Raw genomic sequence first — 20,622 nt, 5'->3', positions numbered from 1 at the left:
TCCCCAAAAGTTCTCCCCCTTTGCAGCCCATTGCAGCCCACTCTTTCATGGCAATTTTGTTAAGGGGGGGGGGGGGGTAATTCCTCAAAAGTTTTACCATTGCAGCCCACTCTTAAATAGCAATTTTAGTCCGGGGGTAATTCCCCAAAAGTTCTCCCATTGCAGCCCATTGCAGCCCCATTACATGGCAATTTCAGTCAGGGTGGTAATTCCTGAAAATTTCTCCCATTGCAGCTCATTGCAGCCCACTCTTTCATGGCAATTTTAGTCGGGGGGGGGGGTAATTCCTCAAAAGTTTTCCCATTGCAGCCCATTGCAGACCACTCTTAATTGGCAATTTTAGTCCGGGGGTAATTCCTCAAAAGTCCTCCCATTGCAGCCCATTGCAGTCCACTCTTACAAGGCAATATCAGTCAGGGGGCTAATTCCTGAAAAGTCCTCCCATTGAAGCCCATTGCAGCCCCCTTACATGGCAATTTCAGTCAGGGGGTAACTCATGATAAGTCCTCCCATTGCAGCCCATTGCAGCCCACGCCTATATGGCAATTTTAGTCGGGGGGGGGGGATTCCTCAAAAGTCATCCCATTGCAGCCCATTGCAGCCCACTCTTACATGGCAATTTTAGTCAGGAAGGTAATTCCTCAAAAGTCCTCCCATTGCAGCCCATTGCAGCCCACTCTTACAAGGCAATATCAGTCATGGGGCTAATTCCTAAAAAGTCCTCCCAGTGCAGCCCATTGCAGCCCCCTTACATTGCAATTTCAGTCAGGGTGGCAATTACTGAAAAGTTCTCCCATTGCAGCTCATTGCAGCCCCCTCTTACATGGCAATTTTAGTCAGGGGGGGGGGGCTAATTCCTCAAAAGTTTTCCCATTGCAGCCCATTGCAGCCCACTCTTAAATCGCAATTTTAGTCCGGGGGTAATTCCCCAAAAGTTCTCCCATTGCAGCCCATTGCAGCCCACTCTTAAATGGCAATTTCAGTCCGGGGGTAATTCCCCAAAAGTTCTCCCATTGCAGCCCACTCTTAAATTGCAATTTTAGTCCGGGGTAAGTCCCCAAAAGTTCTCCCATTGCAGCTCATTGCAGCCCACTCTTTCATGGCAATTTTGGTCAGGGGGGGGGGGGGGGTAATTCCAATTCCTCAAAAGTTCTCCCATTGCAGCCCATTGCAACCCACTCTTACATGGCAATTCCAGTCAGGGGAGTAATTCCCAAAAATCCCTCCCATTGCAGCCCACTCTTACATGGCCATTTTATTCTGGGGCGTAATTCCTCAAAAATCCTCCCATTGCAGCCCATTGCAGCCCACTCTTACATGGAAATTTCAGTCAGGGGCCAACTCATTATAACACCTCCCATTGCAGCCCATTGGATCCCACTCTTATATGGCAATTTTAGTTGGGGGGATTCCTCAAAAGTCCTCCCATTGCAGCCCATTGCAGCCCACTCTTACATGACAATTTTACTCAGGAAGGTAATTCCTCAAAAGTCCTCCCATTGCAGCTCATTGCAGCCCACTCTTAAATGGCAATTTTAGTCCGGGTGTAATTCCCCAAAAGTTCTCCCATTGCAGCCCAATGCAGCCCCCTTACATGGCAATTTCAGTCAGGGTGGTATTTCCTGAAAATTTCTCCCATTGCAGCCCATTGCAGCCCACTCTTTCATGGCAATTTTGGTCAGAAGGGGGGGGGGTAATTCCTCAAAAGTTTTCCCATTGCAGCCCATTGCAGCCCACTCTTAAATAGCAATTTTAGTCCGGGGGTAATTCCCCAAAAGTTCTCCCATTGCAGCCCATTGCAGCCCCCTTACATGGCAATTTCAGTCAGGGTGGTAATTCCTGAAAATTTCTCCCATTGCAACTCATTGCAACCCACTCTTTCATGGCAATTTTAGTCAGGGGGGGGGGGGTAATTCCTCAAAAGTTTTCCCATTGCAGCCCATTGCAGACCACTCTTAAAAGGCAATTTTAGTCCGGGGGTAATTCCCCAAAAGTTCTCCCATTGCAGCCCATTGCAGCCCACTTTTACATGGCAATTTTAGTCAGGAAGGTAATTCCTCAAAAGTCCTCCCATTGCAGCCCATTGCAGCCCACTCTTACAAGGCAATATCAGTCAGGGGGCTAATTCCTGAAAAGTCCTCCCATTGCAGCCCATTGCAGCCCCCTTACATGGCAATTTCAGTCAGGGGGTAACTCATGATAAGTCCTCCCATTGCAGCCCATTGCAGCCCACGCCTATATGATAATTTTAGTCGGGGGGGGGGGGTCATTCCTCAAAAGTCATCCCATTGCAGCCCATTGCAGCCCACTCTTACATGGCAATTTTAGTCAGGAAGGTAATTCCTCAAAAGTCCTCCCATTGCAGCCGATTGCAGCCCACTCTTACAAGGCAATATCAGTCATGGGGCTAATTCCTAAAAAGTCCTCCCATTGCAGCCCATTGCAGCCCCCTTACATGGCAATTTCAGTCAGGGTGGTAATTACTGAAAAGTTCTCCCATTGCAGCTCATTGCAGCCCCCTCCTACATGGCAATTTTAGTCAGGGGGGGTAATTCCTCAAAAGTTTTCCCATTGCAGCCCATTGCAGCACACTCTTAAATCGCAATTTTAGTCCGGGGGTAATTCCCCAAAAGTTCTCCCATTGCAGCCCATTACAGGCCACTCTTACATGGCAATTTTGGTCCGGGGGTAATTCCCCAAAAGTTCTCCCATTGCAGCTCATTGCAGCCCCCTCCTACATGGCAATTTTAGTCAGGGGGGGGGGGGTAATTCCTCAAAAGTTTTCCCATTGCAACCCATTGCAGCCCACTCTTAAATTGCAATTTTAGTCCGGGGTAACTCCTCAAAAAACCTCCCATTGCAGTCCATTGCAGCCCAATCATACATGGCAACTTCAGTCAGGGGGGTAATTCCTGAAGAATCCTCCCATTGCATCCCATTGCAGCCCATTGCTCCCCATTGCAGCCCATTGCAGCCCACTCTTACCAGTAAATTATAGTCCAGGGGGTAATTCCTCAAAAGTCCTCCATTGCAGCCCATTGCAGCGCACTCTTACATGGTAATTTCAGTCAGGGTGGTAATTCCTGAAAAGTCCTCCCATTGCACCCCATTGCAGCCCACTCTTACCTGTCAATTTTATTCGGGGGGTTAATTCCTCATAAATCCTCCCATTAACAGCCCATTGCAGCCCAGTCTTACATGGCAATTTCATTCAGGGGGCTAATTCCTGAAAAGCCCTCCCATTTCAGCCCATTGCAGCCCACTCATACATGGCAATTTTAGTCAAGGAGGGATAATTCCTCAAAAGTTCTCCCATTGTAGTCCATTGCAGCGCTCTCTTAGATGGTAATTTCAGTCCGGGTGGTAATTCCTGAAACGTCCTCCCATTGCAGCCCATTGCAGCCCATTGCAGCCCATTTTTACATGGCAATTTTAGTCCGGGGGTAATTCCCCAAAAGTTCTCCCATTGCAGCTCACCTTAAATTGCAATTTTAGTCCGGGGTAATTCCCCAAAAGTTCTCCCATTGCAGCTCATTGCAGCCCACTCTTTCCCTTGTTGCAGCCCACAATTTTGGTCGGGGGGGTAACTCCTCAAAAAACCTCCCATTGCAGCCCATTGCAGCCCAATCATACATGGCAACTTCATTCAGGGGGGTAATTCCTGAAGAATCCTCCCATTGCATCCCATTGCAGCCCATTGCCCCCCATTGCAGCCCATTGCAGCCCACTCTTACCAGTAAATTATAGTCCAGGGGGTAATTCCTCAAAAGTCCTCCATTGCAGCCCATTGCAGCGCACTCTTACATGGTAATTTCAGTCAGGGTGGTAATTCCTGAAAAGTCCTCCCATTGCACCCCATTGCAGCCCACTCTTACCTGTCAATTTTATTCGGGGGGTTAATTCCTCATAAATCCTCCCATTAACAGCCCATTGCAGCCCAGTCTTACATGGCAATTTCATTCAGGGGGCTAATTCCTGAAAAGTCCTCCCATTTCAGCCCATTGCAGCCCACTCATACAAGGCAATTTTAGTCAAGGAGGGATAATTCCTCAAAATTTCTCCCATTGTAGTCCATTGCAGCGCTCTCTTAGATGGTAATTTCAGTCCGGGTGGTAATTCCTGAAACGTCCTCCCATTGCAGCCCATTGCAGCCCATTGCAGCCCATTTTTACATGGCAATTTTAGTCAGGGGGGTAACTCCTCAAAAAATCTCCCATTGCAGCCCATTGCAGCCCACTCATACATGGCAACTTCGGTCAGGGGGGTAATTCCTGAAATGTCCTCCCATTGCAGCCCATTGAAGCGCACTCTTACATGGCAATTTCAGTCAGGGGGGTAATTCCTGAAAAGTCCTCCAATTGCAGCCCATTGCAGCCGCCTTACATGGCTGTTTCAACCAGGGCGGGAATTCCTGAAAAAATCTCCCATTGCAGCCCAATGCAGCCCACTTTTACATGGCAATTTCAGTTAGGGGGTAATTCCTGAAAAGTCCTCCCAGTGCTGCCCATTGCAGCCCACTCTTACTTGGCAATTTTGGTCGGGGGGGGCGGTAACTCCTCAAAAAACCTCCCATTGCAGCCCATTGCAGCCCACTCATACATGGCAACTTCGGTCAGGGGGTAATTCCTGAAAAGTCCTCCCATTGCAGCCCATTGAAGCGCACTCTTACATGGCAATTTCAGTCAGGGGGGTAATTCCTGAAAAGTCCTCCCATTGCAGCCCATTGCAGCCGCCTTACATGGCAGTTTCAACCAGGGCGGGAATTCCTGAAAAAATCTCCCATTGCAGCCCAATGCAGCCCACTCTTACATTGCATTTTCAGTTAGGGGGTAATTCCTGAAAAGTCCTCCCAGTGCTGCCCATTGCAGCCCACTCTTACTTGGCAATTTTTTTTTCGGGGGGGGGGGGGGTATCTCCTCAAAAAACCTCCCATTGCAGCCCATTGCAGCCCAATCATACATGGCAACTTCAGTCAGGGGGGTAATTTCTGAAGAATCCTCCCATTGCACCCCATTGCAGCCCATTGCAGCCCACTCTTACCAGTAAATTATAGTCCAGGGGGTAATTCCTCAAAAGTCCTCCATTGCAGCCCATTGCAGCGCACTCTTACATGGTAATTTCAGTCAGGGTGGTAATTCCTGAAAAGTCCTCCCATTGCACCCCATTGCAGCCCACTCTTACCTGGCAATTTTAATCGGGGGGTTAATTCCTCATAAATCCTCCCATTAACAGCCCATTGCAGCATATTCTTACATGGCAATTTCATTCAGGGGGCTAATTCCTGAAAAGCCCTCCAATTTCAGCCCATTGCAGCCCACTCATACATTGCAATTTTAGTCAAGGGGGGGATAATTCCTCAAAAGTCCTCCCATTGCAGTCCGTTGCAGCGCTCTCTTACATGGTAATTTCAGTCCGGGTGGTAATTCCTGAAACGTCCTCCAATTGCAGCCCATCGCAGCCCATTGCAGCCCACTATTACATGTTATTTTAGTCGGGGGGTAGTTCCTCAAAAGTTCTCCCATTGCAGCCCATTGCAGCCCACTCCTATATGGCAATTTCAGTCAGGGGGTAATTTCTGAAAAGTCCTCCCATTGCAGCCCTTTGCAGCCCACTCTTACATGGCACTTTCAGTAAGGGTGGTAATTCCTGAAAAGTCCACGCATTGCAGCCCATTGCAGATCCCTGTCACATGGCACTTTTAGTCAGGGGAGTAATTCTTCAGAAGTCCTCCCATTGCAGCCCATTGCAGCCTACTCTTACATGGAAATTTTAATCAGGGGGGTAATTCCTCAGAATCCCTCCCATTGCAACACAATGCAGCGCACTTTTTCTTGGTAATTTCAGTCAGGGGGGTAATTCTTGAATTGTCCTCCACTTGCAGCCCATTGCGGCCCACTCTTACATGGCAATTTTAGTCAGGGGAGTAATTCTTCAAAAGTCCTCCCATTGCAGCCCATTGCAGCCCACTCTTACATGGAAATTTTAATCAGGGGGGTAATTCCTCAGAATCCCTCCCATTGCAACACAATGCAGCGCACTTTTTCATGGTAATTTCAGTCAGGGGGGTAATTCTTGAATTGTCCTCCACTTGCAGCCCATTGCGGCCCACTCTTATATGGCAATTTTAGTCAGGGGAGTAATTCTTCAAAAGTCCTCCCATTTCAGCCCATTGCAGCCCACTCATAGATGGCAATTTTAGTCAAGGGGGGGATAATTCCTCAAAAGTCCTCCCATTGCAGTCCGTTGCAGCGCTCTCTTACATGGTAATTTCAGTCCGGTTGGTAATTCCTGAAACGTCCTCCCATTGCAGCCCATTGCAGCCCATTGCAGACCACTATTACATGTTATTTTAGTCAGGGGGTAATTCCTCAAAAGTTCTCCCATTGCAGCCCATTGCAGCCCACTCCTATATGGCAATTTCAGTCAGGGGGTAATTTCTGAAAAGTCCTCCCATTGCAGCCCATTGCAGCCCACTCTTACATGGCAATTTTAGTCAGGGGGTATTTCCTCGAAAGGTCCTCCCATTGCGGCCTATTGCAGCCCACTCTCACATGGCAGTTTTAGTCAGGGGGTAATTCCTCAGAATTCCTCCTATTGCAGCACATTGCAGCGCACTCTTACATGGCACTTTCAGTCAGGGGGGTAATTCCTGAAAAGTCCACGCATTGCAGCCCATTGCAGATCCCTGTCACATGGCACTTTTAGTCAGGGGAGTAATTCTTCAGAAGTCCTCCCATTGCAGCCCATTGCAGCCTACTCTTACATGGAAATTTTAATCAGGGGGGTAATTCCTCAGAATCCCTCCCATTGCAACACAATGCAGCGCACTTTTTCATGGTAATTTCAGTCAGGGGGGTAATTCTTGAATTGTCCTCCACTTGCAGCCCATTGCGGCCCACTCTTACATGGCAATTTTAGTCAGGGGAGTAATTCTTCAAAAGTCCTCCCATTGCAGCCCATTGCAGCCCACTCTTACATGTAATTCCTCAAAAGTCCTCCCACTTCAGCCCCTTGCAGCCCACTCTTCCATGTCAATTTTAGTCAGGGGGGTATTTCCTCAAAAGTCCTCTCATTGCAGCCCATTGCACCCCACTATTAATTGGCAATTTTAGTCAGGGAGGTAATTCCTCAAAAGTAACCACATTGCAGCCCATTGCAGCGCACTCTTGCATGGCAATTTCAGTCAGGGGGTAACTCCTGAAAAGCCTTCCCATTGCAGCCCACTCTTACTCGGCAATTTTAGTCAGGGGAGTAATTCCTCAAAACTCCTCCCATTGCAGCCCATTGCAGCCCACTCTTACATGGTAATTTTAGTCAGGGTGGTATTTCCTGAAAATTCCTCCCATTGGACCCCATTGCAACCCACTCTTACATGACAATTTTAGTCAGGGGTTAGTTTTTCAAAAGTCCTCCCATTGCAGCCGATTGCAGCGCACTCTTACATGGCAGTATCAATCAGCGGGGTAATTCCTGAAAAATCCTCCTATTGCAGCCCATTGCAGCCCACTCTTCATGGCAATTTTTTCAGCGGTGTAATTCCTCCAAAATCCTCCCATTGCAGCCCGTTGCAGCCCACTCTTACATGGCAATTTCAGTCAGGGGGATAATTCCTGAAAAATCCTACCATTGCAGCCCATTGCAGCCCACTCTTACAGGGCAATTTCAGTCAGGGGGTAACATCTGTGACCCAGTGATACCACAGTAAGTTGTATATAGTACTTTGAACCTTCTCTCTCAATTTTTCAACTAATTTGCTTCATACACGTCGGTATTCAAACAGTTTCTCAGTTATCCAGAAATGCGCTTAGTTTTTTTTGTAAATTTTTCTTTAGCTGTATTCCAGTTTTTATACTGCTATGTCTCTCAATACCTCAAACTGGTTTGTTCGTTTTACCTGCTTTTGCGCCTTTTTTGTATAACTGTAATAATTTAATTGAAATTGAATTGGATCAGCTATTTTTTGCCCTACTGTTACAAAAAATCTTTGCTGGAAAATTGAGACACTTTTTTCTCATTGGTAATGTAAGACACAAAATCCAATTATTTTTTATAACCAACGCGATAACAATTGATTCACTTTGCAGTATCTACACTTTCTGAAGCAGAATATCAATACAATGAGTTAATTAAAATGAGAAGGATTTGACGGAATACACGTTCTACTTTTTTATGTTTTGAGTTTCGTTTTGGAAAATCCGACAAAACTTTAAAAAAAATTGTACTTATGCCAAAAATATTTTAATTATAAAAATTATTTTTACTTTTTTTCGAATTCTAGAAACGTCGTTTCTTTTAGGAAAAAAATTTACCGACTAAATATCGAAAGATATTTCGTTTCTGAACTCACTGTTGATGGCCTCTTTATATTTCTGTCCGAAAGCAAAACAGTTGACAGGCCACATTTGCTCCCTAATAATGCACGCTGTCTTTTTTATGCATCTTTTGAATAGCTTCTATCTGATAGATTTTGTTATTTTTTTGAGGAAAAAATTTCTGTTTGCAGCTCATATCATAATGATATTTTCCTTTTTGGAGCATCCAAATTGAAGGTCAGCCATTAAACTTCCTTAAAGCAGCCTTAGCAAATCTGTGTGAAATAGATTTTACAAATAACTGCACTGCCATAAAAGCTACCAAGGTTCAGTTTTTCGGTGTTATCTCAAATTAAAAAGTCTCTTATGATGTGAGGATGGTAAATGAGCTTTTTGTTGAATTTGAATCACAATATTTTGCTATTATTCTTCAACACACTAATCTTGCACGCTTTGTTTAATTTTCAGTGCGCTAATTTGGTTCTTTTTAAAGATTTAAACAATAATAGTTTTTCAATAGGTGACATGCCGCCTGGTTGAAAAGCCTTACAGAAATTGCCATCTTTTGCCCTCATTTCAGTTTCCAATATTTTTGTTGCATCTATTTTAAAAGCATTTCCGATGTCTTTAATCAAGGTGTGGGGTTTCATCTGTGACCTAAATTGTTTATTAATTGATTTGACACAACAGTAAGTTGTATATAGCTTTTTTAATTATCTCTCTCAATTTTTAAACTTATTTGCTTCATACACGTCGGTATTAAAACAGTTTCGCAGGTATACAGAATTGATCTTAGTTTTTTTTATCATTTACTCTTGAGCTGTATTCTAGTGTTTATACTGCTATTTCTCTCAATACCTCAAATTGGCTTGTTCGTTTTAACTGCTTTTGCATTATTTTTAATATAAATGTCTTAATTTAATTAAATTTGGCTTGGACAGCAATTTTTCCCTAGTGTTACAAAAAATCTTTGCAGGAAAATTGAGACACTTTTTTCTCATTGGTAATGTAAGACACATAATTGAATTATTATTTATAACCAAAGCAATAGCAATTGATTCACTTTGCAGTATCTTAACTTTCTGAAGCAGAATGTCAAGACAAGAATAGATTGAAATGAGAAGGATTTGACGGAATACACGTTCTACTTCTTTTATGTTTTGGGGTTCGTTTTCGAATATCTTGATAAAATTGTAAAAACATTGTACTTATACCAGAATTATTTTAACCATTAAATCCTCACTTGACAATGTTTGTTAGCAAAGCGTTCCTCCTGAGATCATTAGGGAGAGAAAGATAGGGAAAGGTCTAAACGAATTTTTTTGAATCAGAAGCAACCAATTTGACATTAGAATTGTTTAAAAACCTTCAATTCTCAATGAGTTATTGTTAAAGAATGATGAAGCATAATCAAAACCGCAATTAAAGCAAGAATGTTGAGTGTTTTTTTACATTAAAAGAACTTTTCAGGAAAGCTATTTTAATTATACTTATCAAAAAATAAGTACAACAACATTTATTTTTATCGTGATTAGAGTTTCATCACGCTTTTGGTTCCCCTGAAAAAACCCCTTCTTGTGTCTTTTTTTTCAATCTTCAGCCTAGTGAAATGAACTGTTTCCTAGCAGCCTGATAAAAACCGTGGCCTGGTGCGAATCAAACATCTCTGAAATAATGTTTCAGGTATATTAATATGATACTTCTTATGTTTCAAATGCTATTGGTAAAACTTTCTGTGCCACGCAAAGAACATGCAAGCCTTCTTGTTGACTTTCAGGAAAACTTTAAGGTGAAAATCGAGCAAGTTAATGTAGCGCAAAAAAAACACAACATGCATGTGAATCAAGCTGCTTTTAAGTTAAGTTTACTCTAAGTTTTCCTGTGTGAAGCCATGTTGATTTCAAGCAAATCAAAGTCAGACAAAAACCGGTCATTTAAAAGAAAAAACTTTCATTTTTTGTAGAGTTTAATTTTCATGAACAAAAAGATCGTCGACAAGTTGTTCTTTGTGCAAGATTGTTAGCACTATGATTATGCCTAAAAAGTGATACTTTTGATAATTAGCGTTGAAGTTTTGGCTCACTTCTCGCCTTTCATTTGTTGCTGACATCCTATTGGAAGCAGCCGGAACATTTTCGAAGTTTTGATCAGTACTTTTTCCAGTTGAATACATATCTTGAATTGACAAATCGGCATTGATAACGTCCAGATAAAATCAAGTCTTGACAAATCCTGCCGATTCTTGCGCAGTCAATAGCAAATTGTAGTTATAAGAAGAAATTATTTATAATAAATGCAATTCAAAATTAGCAAAACTCGTTAAAAAGTTTATACGAGAATTTTCTTAATTTGACTAATCTATTTCTTAATTGAGCGTATAATGAAAACTTAAAATGTCCAAAATATTAATTAGAAAACCGAAAAGTGGCCATGACTGACATCTTTGAGCGATATCAGAGTTTTTTTCGTTTTCTATCCTAGGGATGTGGAAAATCTCGGGCTGTCTTGTGTTGTTACCGTCCCTTTGGGATTTTTTAACAAAGCAAAAATGTTGAGGCCAAACTGTGCTCAATCTTTGACCCAAGATGACCTGTAAAGTTTTAACTAAGACTTGACTCCATACTTGTCGAGGCTTAGGTCTTGATTAAAGATTTGAAAGTGACAGTTTCGATCAAGTTTGAGAAGTGACAATGTCATAGCTCTGATACAGTACTGATCCAGGACTTGAAATTTCACCGATTCTGTACTGAATCAGACTTGACGTTCAGTTCGAGTTCTAAATCGCAATTTGTAAATGTTGACTATGTTAAATATATAGGTGAAAGCTCTGTATCCTTTATGGTTTTGCAGATGTTGAATTTTCCTATTATTAAAAAAATCGACGGTATCAGTGTTTCTGGCATGAAAAGGTCTTCGAAGCACTCTGACTCGTTTCTGTCGCTTTCTGTTTTCGTTTGCATGCTTTCTGCAAATAATAGCCGTCGGATTTCTCTAAATTGTAACCATTTATCCATGTCTTTGAAAATGCAAAATTTTTCCTGATTGTCTCCAAATTTGAAATTAAATTTGCAAAAATGAATAAAGAAATGACTACATCACTTGCTAATGAAAAACTACCCTCACAAAAATCGGATTGACATCTTGCTCGATTCTTGCGAGAATCGTGAAATAAATGGATCTTGCCTGAAACAAGGTTGTGATCTTAGAGCACGTTTCAAAATCTTCCAATATTGAGAGTTCAAAATATTTTAAGATTCCCGCGAAAAGAATGCAAAATTGTGAGCGAATAAAGCAAGAAGAATTCTTTAGAATTTACAAGAACGTTGAAAAATCAATGGAATAACTATGTGTTTTCTGGCACGAATCAGATGTTTGGTACGAAACAGAATTCTCCATTATATTTTGAATTTTTCTATCGCTACTATAATTTTTCTTTTTCGCTCGGAAAACATTGACGCTTTTCCCTATTTGCAATTTTCTGCCGACGGTAATGGATATTTTTTTTCTAGAATACGAGATTAAATTTTTAGATTCTAGATTAAAGTTGAGAACTAATGAGTTCCCTCTCATAAATCAATTGTAGTTCAACATCACAATATTTAGGTTTAGCAATCAAGGTTGTTTTCTATAATCATTGATTTTCACAATATTCAATTTTGTTAGGTGTATAATGTTTTTACTTGATGCTTATTTTTTTATCAACTGATGTTCATCTGCATGCTATGAATAGAGTAAATCGTAAATTATTCTTCGAAAAGTACCAGGTCTGTATAAATAACTCTTTACAAATGGAGTACCCAGGCTGAGGTCCCAGACCGAAACCAGATATGTCCAGACCGAAATGAACGCACGAAGGCGGTGTCGTGCTTTCAAAATTACACGGTCTGGAAACACGGATGAACGCACGATGGTCTGGACATGAACGCACGATGGTCTGGACATGAACGCACGATGGTCTGGTGAACGCACGATGGTCTGGACATGAACGCACGAAAGTCTGGACATGAACGCACAATGGTCTGGATTTGAACGCACGATGGTCTGGACATGACCGCACGATGGTCTGGACATGGTCGCACTAGAAATTTGGCGTTGAACGCACGAGTTTGAGTTGGAGCGCACGATGGTCTGGACAAGAACGCACGAAAGTCTGGACATATACTGTTTCGGTCTGGGATGGTCTGAACATATTTGTATTCGAACGCACGAAGAACGCACGAAAAATTTTGAACGCACGAAAATCTGGACATATCCACTTTCCGTCTGGGACGGTCTGGACATAGGCACTTTGAGTCTGGGACGGTCTGGACATAGGCACTTTCCGTCTGGACCTGTCTGGACATATCCACTTTGGGTCTGGGATCTCAGCCTGGGTAGGCACCAATGCTCATGTTAAAGATAATTAGAAGGTTGCTTTCAGGACATTTCGTTTGATCAAATAGATTTTAAAAAGTGTCATCCCCGCCGTTTGAAAGAGAACATTTTTAATTCACAGTTTTTGATCGAATTCCTAAAAATTTTTTACTCTTGTTGCCTCGGATTTTCCTTATTTGTTTGTCCTCAGCTTGGTTTTGTTTTCAGCTTTTGATTTAAAACTGACTGTCAACAGTTTTTCATCAAAACTTTCTTATTGTTTTTTCGATCACTTTTTTCAAGTATGATTTGGAAAAAACTCCTTCACCCTAAAAAGTTTGAGTAATTACGTTCATATTAAAAGTCTCTTTTGCTTTTATAAGTAGATAAAAATTGAATCTCTACTCAGATTCTATTAAAAATATAATTGTAAGAAATGGAATTCAAAGATTAATTGAAAAATGTAAGTCAAGTGACAGTCAAAAACAACATCGCTAAACCTTTTCTCGGTGTTCATTATTGTAATCGTTTTTCTCTTTTATCCATTTCAAATTTCTTTCTTACTTAAAGTGGGGGGGGGGGGGGGGGGGAATTAATAACAAAGTTTCCTCCTGTTTCAAAGTGAACGAAACACAGCTAAAGTTCATAAAAACAATATTTGCTAAAAATTCGGCCTCTTAATACTTCAAAAAATAGTATTCAGTAATCTGTTCTTTAAAAAAATCTTGCAGGAAACCGGAGTTGTGATAACAACCAATCTCAGCGACTATGGTTTTTATTAAATGTGGACACTAAGGGGTTTTCGTTTCCTTAATGATTCAAAATTTTATGACAGCAAACAATCGAAGCTTTTTGCTCACATTTCATGAATGTAATAGCAAAAACAAACTACGAGAATCGAAAGCCAAATATCCACTTTCGCCTCATCTGGTTGACAAAGCGAATCGTAGATTCGAGCGAGCAACTTGTACGTCAATTTTGGAGCTAGACAAAACGTTTTTATTTGAAATTAGCAGACGTTTTCTGATTTCAATTCTGAATTTTCGGAAAATTTTTTTTAAACCTTAACATCATAAAGTCTAATTTACGATCGTTCAAAAAATTTTCCTCAATTGTTTAATAGCCGCCTTCATCTTCTCAGCCGGCTATTATAGCGCTCCTATTTTTTTACAATCCAAGAATTGGATTGTATTGGTGCTCTGTCTTTTTTTTTTTATTTTTGTAAGATGTTTTCACACCTTTTTTCATGACTTTGAGCTTTCAAAACGGGATAAACAGGAAAAGCTCAGCGGGCATCAAGTTTCATTAGAGGCCCTTAGCCGCGTTTAGTAGTTCTTCTAGTACTTCGAGTGGTGAAGCTACTGGGAAGGCCGTAATTCAAGGTTAACAGGTCATTTTCAGAAGTTTTTGAGCCCAAAATGTGGCAATTTTTTCGTCTTTTTCTCGGATTTTTGCAAGACGTAATTACTTTTTATGGCCATTTTAAGAGCTATATGTATTGCTACACCAAACATAAACACGGTAATTTAATTAATTTCTAAAATTTTTCAAGTTTTTTGAATATTTTTGTTGTTTCAGCTCTTGGTGTCCCAATAACAGGTTATTTTATAGTTTCTACTGGTAATGGAATGGTTTTCAACTTCACGACTTGTACCAATTTTTTTGATAAAACTTGCAGTTTTTCCAATTTTCCGGCATTAATTGTCATTAATCAAGTTTTCCAGCTACATTGGGCAAGAAATCTTGTCTGGGATTTGCTAATAGTTTAATTCAAAATCTTTATTGGCCATGGCATAAGATAATTTTTTCAAATTTTTGAAAATTGATGTCAATTTTTTGGTTTCTCTAAACTGAACAGCCAAAACATTTCCTTTAGGTTTTGATAATAGGTTACTGCATAGTTTCGAGTGGTAGTGGGGAATTTGTTTCAAGATTTTAATATTACAAAAATTAGCGATTTTAAAATTGTAATTTTTTCTTTGACTTCCTGGAATTTTAGTCTTTTTCCTCAGCGGCCAAAGGTTTGCTGCTATTGAGTTTGCTAGTATGTTACTGCAGAGTTTCTAGTGGCAACAAAATAGTTTTCTAGTTTCTTAGATTGCAAAAATAAGTAATTTTTTAAATAAAGCTTGCAATTTAAATTTGATTGTTTTCAAATTTTTTGAATTTTTTTTGTCATTTTCTTAGTTTAACTATCTTTATTGGCCAACGAAACTTTTTAATAATGTAGATCAGTTAAAAGAAAGAACTCTACAGTAGAAAAATGGATTTGAACATTTTTCCTGACTCATTTTTGAAAAATATCTTAAATTTTTCCTTTTCATTTGAAGCATTTTTCACATTTCTTTTTGAAGCATTTGTCATTTTTTTCGAGATTATCTACCTTTAGTGTCAAATTAATCTCTTTAAAGTCTTTTGCGTGAGTTAATGACTATACTGCATTGTGTCATAAATGGCCTTCAGGTTAAAAGCTTCAAGAGTTTTAGGAGTAATTGTTTTTTTTTTGTTTAGTGTGATTCTTTTTGTTTCTCAACTTTCGAGATTTCGACTTTTTGGCTGGGATTGTTCAATTGATCTGCTGGTCAGGTAAATTGGGCCTGTATTTCATTCAATTCCTTGGATTGTAATTCAGGACTTGTCCTGCTATGTTTTTTTACTTCGTCGAATAAAAAAATGCTTCGCTTTACCTCACTTTGCCTCTTTTTCAACATTTTGCGTGATATGTTTTTGACTTCTCTAGGCTAGTTTCTCTCTTCTCTCATTCTGCTAAAAGTGATTGTGAACAGCAGTTGCTAAGCAAAGCAATACAAAATGAACAGAGTCAGTATAAAAATTGAAGTCAGTAGTAGAAACGGGATAAACCCATAAAGCCCAATTTTAGATGCCCGCTATTTGAAAGTCGTTCCTATAAGTCTTAGTCACCATCCCTAATGCTTATTGGTATTGATAGTAGCCCCTGTAGCCTCTCTCTAAGAAACAGAAGTACGATATGTTCAACTACGAAATGTCATCAAAATAAATCGGATTTAAAAAATGTTTTTGTACAAAAATCTTTTTTTTTTTCAATATCTTCTATTCTTTCAATCCCGATCATGCTTATTGGAATCATATTTTCCGGCAATCTGCCGGGTATGTTTTTTTGGATCTGCCAGTAGAGGTTGTGAGATTCAAGGTTATGTTGATGGGAGGATTGAGACAGATTAGGGGATAAAAACGATTGTTGCTCTTTTTTTCTCAAACATATGTAACTTTTTTTTCATGTTGTTGATATCCTTAAACATATGTAATTTTTTCTCGTGATGTTTATTTTGTGGCGTTGGTTTCCTCCTAAAAACTGTGATTTATAATGAAAACAATTGGTGCATACTTTTAATTTTTAATATCGTATATAAGTTAAACAAGTATATCTTTTTTTATCAAATTAAATTTTTTCATATTATTCAAAGTACAATTAGTCAATTAGGGATAATTATTGTACCAATAATTTTAGGCACACTAAACTTCTGGGCTAATATCAACAAATATAGCATAAATGATGATAGAGCAGATTCAGATCGTTAATTATTTCTTCTGCAAAATCTGTGAAGAACTCTAAGCTCATTTTGGTGTCTTAAATGCAGGAACCATAGTAATCATTTCAGGCATCTTACTGGCAACAAAAGTTTCTGTTTTTCCACATTTGGATCCTGGATTCTGCTGTATGTAATTAACAGATTTAAAAGGTAACCCTCCCTTTTCTCTTGTAAAATCAACTTTCAAAGGTGCCGTATTTGTTTTCACTCATTAGGTTCAAATGCAAAAATTAAATGCAGTCATCATGATCTCAAATCAGAATCTAAAACCCCCATCCGAAAACATGGGGCATATTGTTTGTAAATAAGATCATTTTACTACCACTAGACAATTTTCCCGACACCTATAGTTAAATTTATCAATACAACAATCAAAAAAAGTTTCTTGTCTAATTCGATAAAAAACAGTAATGGTGATAAAAGTGAATAGATAAAATTCCGTGCTGTCGTCAACTAATTTGAATCAAAATTTATGACTTGGTGTTCAGAGGAAATTTCTAAGTCGTGAGTAGAGTACAATAATATATTTTTATCTGCAAAGTCAATTTCGAAGTCTTATTCTAATATCTGAAACAGGCCCCACTGGTATCCACATCCGTTATTTTTGTCATTCGAACTGTCCCAGACACTTTGGGTCCACTTATTCTGGGCTGCACACAGTGTAGTCTGTGAATTTTCACCCTTGCAGTGCCCAAAATTACCCGATAGATGCACACACAGTTGGGTGTTTTTGAACCAAAGGGGTACCTTTGCAGACCTGTGGACTCGAAGTTTCCACCTCAACCCGCATCCGTTTTTGTCGGTATTCAGAGCACTTTCGTCAGTATAAAGGCGAGTATATCGGTTAATCCTCGCGCAGTTTTCGCCCCGTCGTGTACAGGTAGACGAAAAGCAAAGCTGGACTTGATTAAACCATTTTTCACGATAAGCAGGGCTGACCATGCTCCATTGTATCTGACAGTGGGTTTTCGAGTCTTTTTTGCTTTTGTCATAATAGAAAGAAGTGTACTCCGATCGGCCGACAGCCGCGCAAATTGGACCTGAATCTGGGCAGTCTTTGTTACCCTTTTGCCCGGCTATTTTGGGTTCAGTTTTGTAACAGAATTTTGTTTCGTTCCACCACTCAGGGAGGTCTAGATGGAACTTTATATCCTGGTCCAGCTTTGCAAGGTCCGTTAGGAGTTTATTAGGACTGATTTTCAAAGTGTTTGCCCGGGTGAAGAGCAATTCCAAATCTCCAACTTCCTCAGCGAAAAGATACTTGTTTGATGCATTTCGGACCTTACCCCAAAGTTGGTCAATATAAGGCTGGCTTAAGTATGAATTCATAGCTTTTTCCATCGAGGATTTTTTCTGGCTGTCGTTGACCAACTTATAAATGGGAACTAAAGATGCAGCAAACAGCCACGGGTTGGCGGGAACCGACTTTTCCCAGTTTTCGATGTTCTCGAGGTCGAAAAGAGAGGCTTGCCCGCCGTGGTAGTTTAATTTCAACCCGAGGTCGCTCATAGATTCTGTCATCTTTTTTATACTACTACCCCCAAATGAGAGTTTTCTTGATCCGTTGGCGTTAAGTTCGAGATCTTTCGCCACGTACTGTTTGAGAAACTCTATTATTATACCAAAAAAGGAAGTTTTCTCCAACGGGATATCTTGAAGTGGGATATTCGCTTCAGCTTCAATTTCACCACCGATTTTTCCTTTATGTTTAGTTGTAGATTCTGATGTCTTTTCTGAGATCGAGAAGACGAGGTCGATATAACCGCCAAACTTCGCGCTTGAGATGAAGTGAGTGCCGAATTGATGTATGAAGTCCAAATATGGCTTCGGCTCTGATTCAAACCTGTTCGGAAGTCGCCGGATCACAGTCTTCATTTCATCAGGAAACCCAAAAAAGGAGGGAGGCGCAAAAACAGCGTTGGACACTGACACAAACGATTGCGCTTGATAGACCGTCTTGTTTTCTTTTTTGATTTGGTGATTCAAATATTCATATTCGGCGGAAAAACTTGTCAGCAATTTGAAAATCTTAGAAATTCCAAAGCCAAATATGGATGAGAAATCGACATTCATTTTCTTCTCGACATCGGAGACAGTGCTGTATTTTTTTAAGTCAACGGATGCAGTTTCACTTGGAACTGTCGTGGAGATAGTGCAAGAGAGCCGATATTAAGCGTCGGAATTGCAAAAAGGCGAAAGCATCGCTTGCGAGTTTTAAAAACTTAAAAACGTAGATTAAAAAATTCCACTTTCACCTAAACTTGTGTTTATAATTTTAATTAAGAACAAACTTGTTGGCTACATAACCTGTATATGAGATTTAACCAAATTGGCCAAGACGGTTTAAAAAGACTTCGAACTCAGAATTTCAACTTGAGCCAGTCAAAAGATAGGTGAATAAAAATTGGTTGCTTATATTTTATATAGTGGTCCAATCTGGCCTATGACCACTAAAGTATGTCCGTGGCCACAATATTTATAATAGAAGTAAAAATTCGGGTTCATTTCTACAGTTGAGTATTGAAAATTTCAAAATTTTCTCTTCTCAGAAGTAAAAATTAATAGACCGAGTGAAAAAAAATTAAGGGACGATGAGGATTTCGGCTTTCATTTTTCTGTATAAATCGGCTCTATTGACAATAACCTGAAGAAATACTCCATATTTGATCCGGCATTTGATAAGTTATGTCGTTGGCTGGGTTTTTCCACGTTTTCCCCTCATCACAGGTAAATTTGATCACGCCACCTTTGTACCCGTCCATTTTGTTATTACTGACTGGGGTGAAATCGATTCGTGTCACGTCCACGCCTAATGTCATTCGAGCAAGGGCTGGGGGGAGATTATCACAGGAGGAAGATTGGGCATATTTTGGGTAAACCAAAACAATCGCGAAAAACAAAACTTCACAAAATCTCATTTTGTAAAATAAAGTTTTATTAGAATTTTCGACCCATGCCAAACTTCGAATGTGTCTCGCTAAATGATTATTTAACTGTGAAGTGTATAATTAACGAAAGAGAGCTACTTAAAAGTCAGGCAATTTCAGAAGTACTGAAAGAGAAGCAAGTTCTGAAGCAACTTTTCAGAGAAACATCTGAAATTTCAAATTCTTTTATCAGTCTAATAATCCTGTCGACAGCTGAAGGGGGGGGGGGGGTGCTCAAACATCGGGCTAGTTTGACTTCTTGTACAAATATAAACTGCAATCAGTAGACGATGTAAGCTGCAACGGAATATTGCAAAGCATTCATCTTCTGCTGAGCTCATATACAAATAGTAAGCATATGCTCGAAAGATTATAGAGTTCTGTCATAACGAAAAAATGCAACTGCGAAAAGTAGTTGGGACAATTTGCTCGAATTAAAGTGAAAACAGGATACTATAAGGCTACTACTATAATAGCTCAGAGGACAAAGCAAGGAACTGTAAAATAACTGACCGAAAACTCATATATGAACTATGAGCGTGCGTTTTTGACACCAAAGAAAACTGATTTTAGCAAAAAAAAACACCTTTAATGTTCAAGCTGAGCGTAGTGTTACTCCGTTTATGTGTAATTCAAAATTTGTTATTAGAAATTGACAATGACCTCACTCCATCGCCCTCGGGTTACAGAGCTTTCGCGAAACCTGTATTGGTATTTATACTTCTTCGTAACAGACAGTCCCATTATTACACACGAGAAAGCCTGCTGAGTCATAGCACGTTGACCACTGTGAGAGAACATAGAAAACAAGTTTTCTTAACATCAAACTCGACGGTAAAGTAGAATCAGAAAACGGGATGAAAGAATTTTTTTACGTTTAGAGAATAGACGGTTCCAAACGTTCTATCAGGAAATTTTTTCAGAGATAACAACATAGCGATGAACCTGGAACATTACACAGGGTTCCAAGAAACAAGGGTAGCATAACTTGCGAGGAAGAGAGCAAGAGATGAACAAGTTGTTACGCCGGACAAAGTTGTGATCAATACCGATTCTTTGAAATTACAATTTTTGGATCAGTACTAGATCAAAAATCTGGTCATGTTACTTTTAGACATGACAATGCTCAAAATTTTTACAGGTCTTCATTCATGACTTGACAAAAAATTTCACAAATTTTGGGCACACTTTTAGGTTCGTTTTTCTTTTGTTTTGTAAGGAAAACAGAAGGCTGTTAATTTTTATGGCTTGACAACCAGACCCTCCACAATGAAGCAAGACCGAAAAACTAGCAAACAAATAAAAATAGAGTAAATAATAATCAATTACAATCAATGCCGTTCACTGCCACTTATTTCGTTTTCTTGCACATTTGAAGAAAAATGGTTTCAGAGTAATCACATTCTTGATGTTAAGATGCTATAAGTTCATATCATTTGATGCTTAGTCAGCTCTGAC

The 20,622-nt window shown here is 39.9% G+C and overlaps 1 protein-coding gene across 1 annotated transcript; it reads right to left on the bottom strand.

Annotated features, from left to right (window-relative positions):
- Positions 1-16,602: 16,602 nt before the first annotated feature.
- Positions 16,603-19,341, bottom strand: LOC142353611 (perivitellin-2 67 kDa subunit-like). The gene is made up of 2 exons (XM_075405897.1): positions 18,882-19,341; positions 16,603-18,375 (listed from the first exon to the last, which is right to left on the bottom strand). Exons 1-2 carry the CDS (start codon positions 19,153-19,155, stop codon positions 16,793-16,795), a joined length of 1,857 nt encoding a protein of 618 aa, XP_075262012.1. The 5' UTR covers positions 19,156-19,341; the 3' UTR covers positions 16,603-16,792.
- Between the last annotated feature and the right edge of the window lie 1,281 nt (positions 19,342-20,622).

Source organism: Convolutriloba macropyga, chromosome 14 (assembly GCF_964194025.1).
Source record: "Convolutriloba macropyga chromosome 14, txConMacr16.3, whole genome shotgun sequence".
In the NCBI taxonomy this organism is placed as follows: domain Eukaryota; kingdom Metazoa; phylum Xenacoelomorpha; order Acoela; family Convolutidae; genus Convolutriloba; species Convolutriloba macropyga.
Note: the sequence above shows the minus strand (reverse complement) of the source record. Positions and strands in the feature narration are given on the sequence as shown.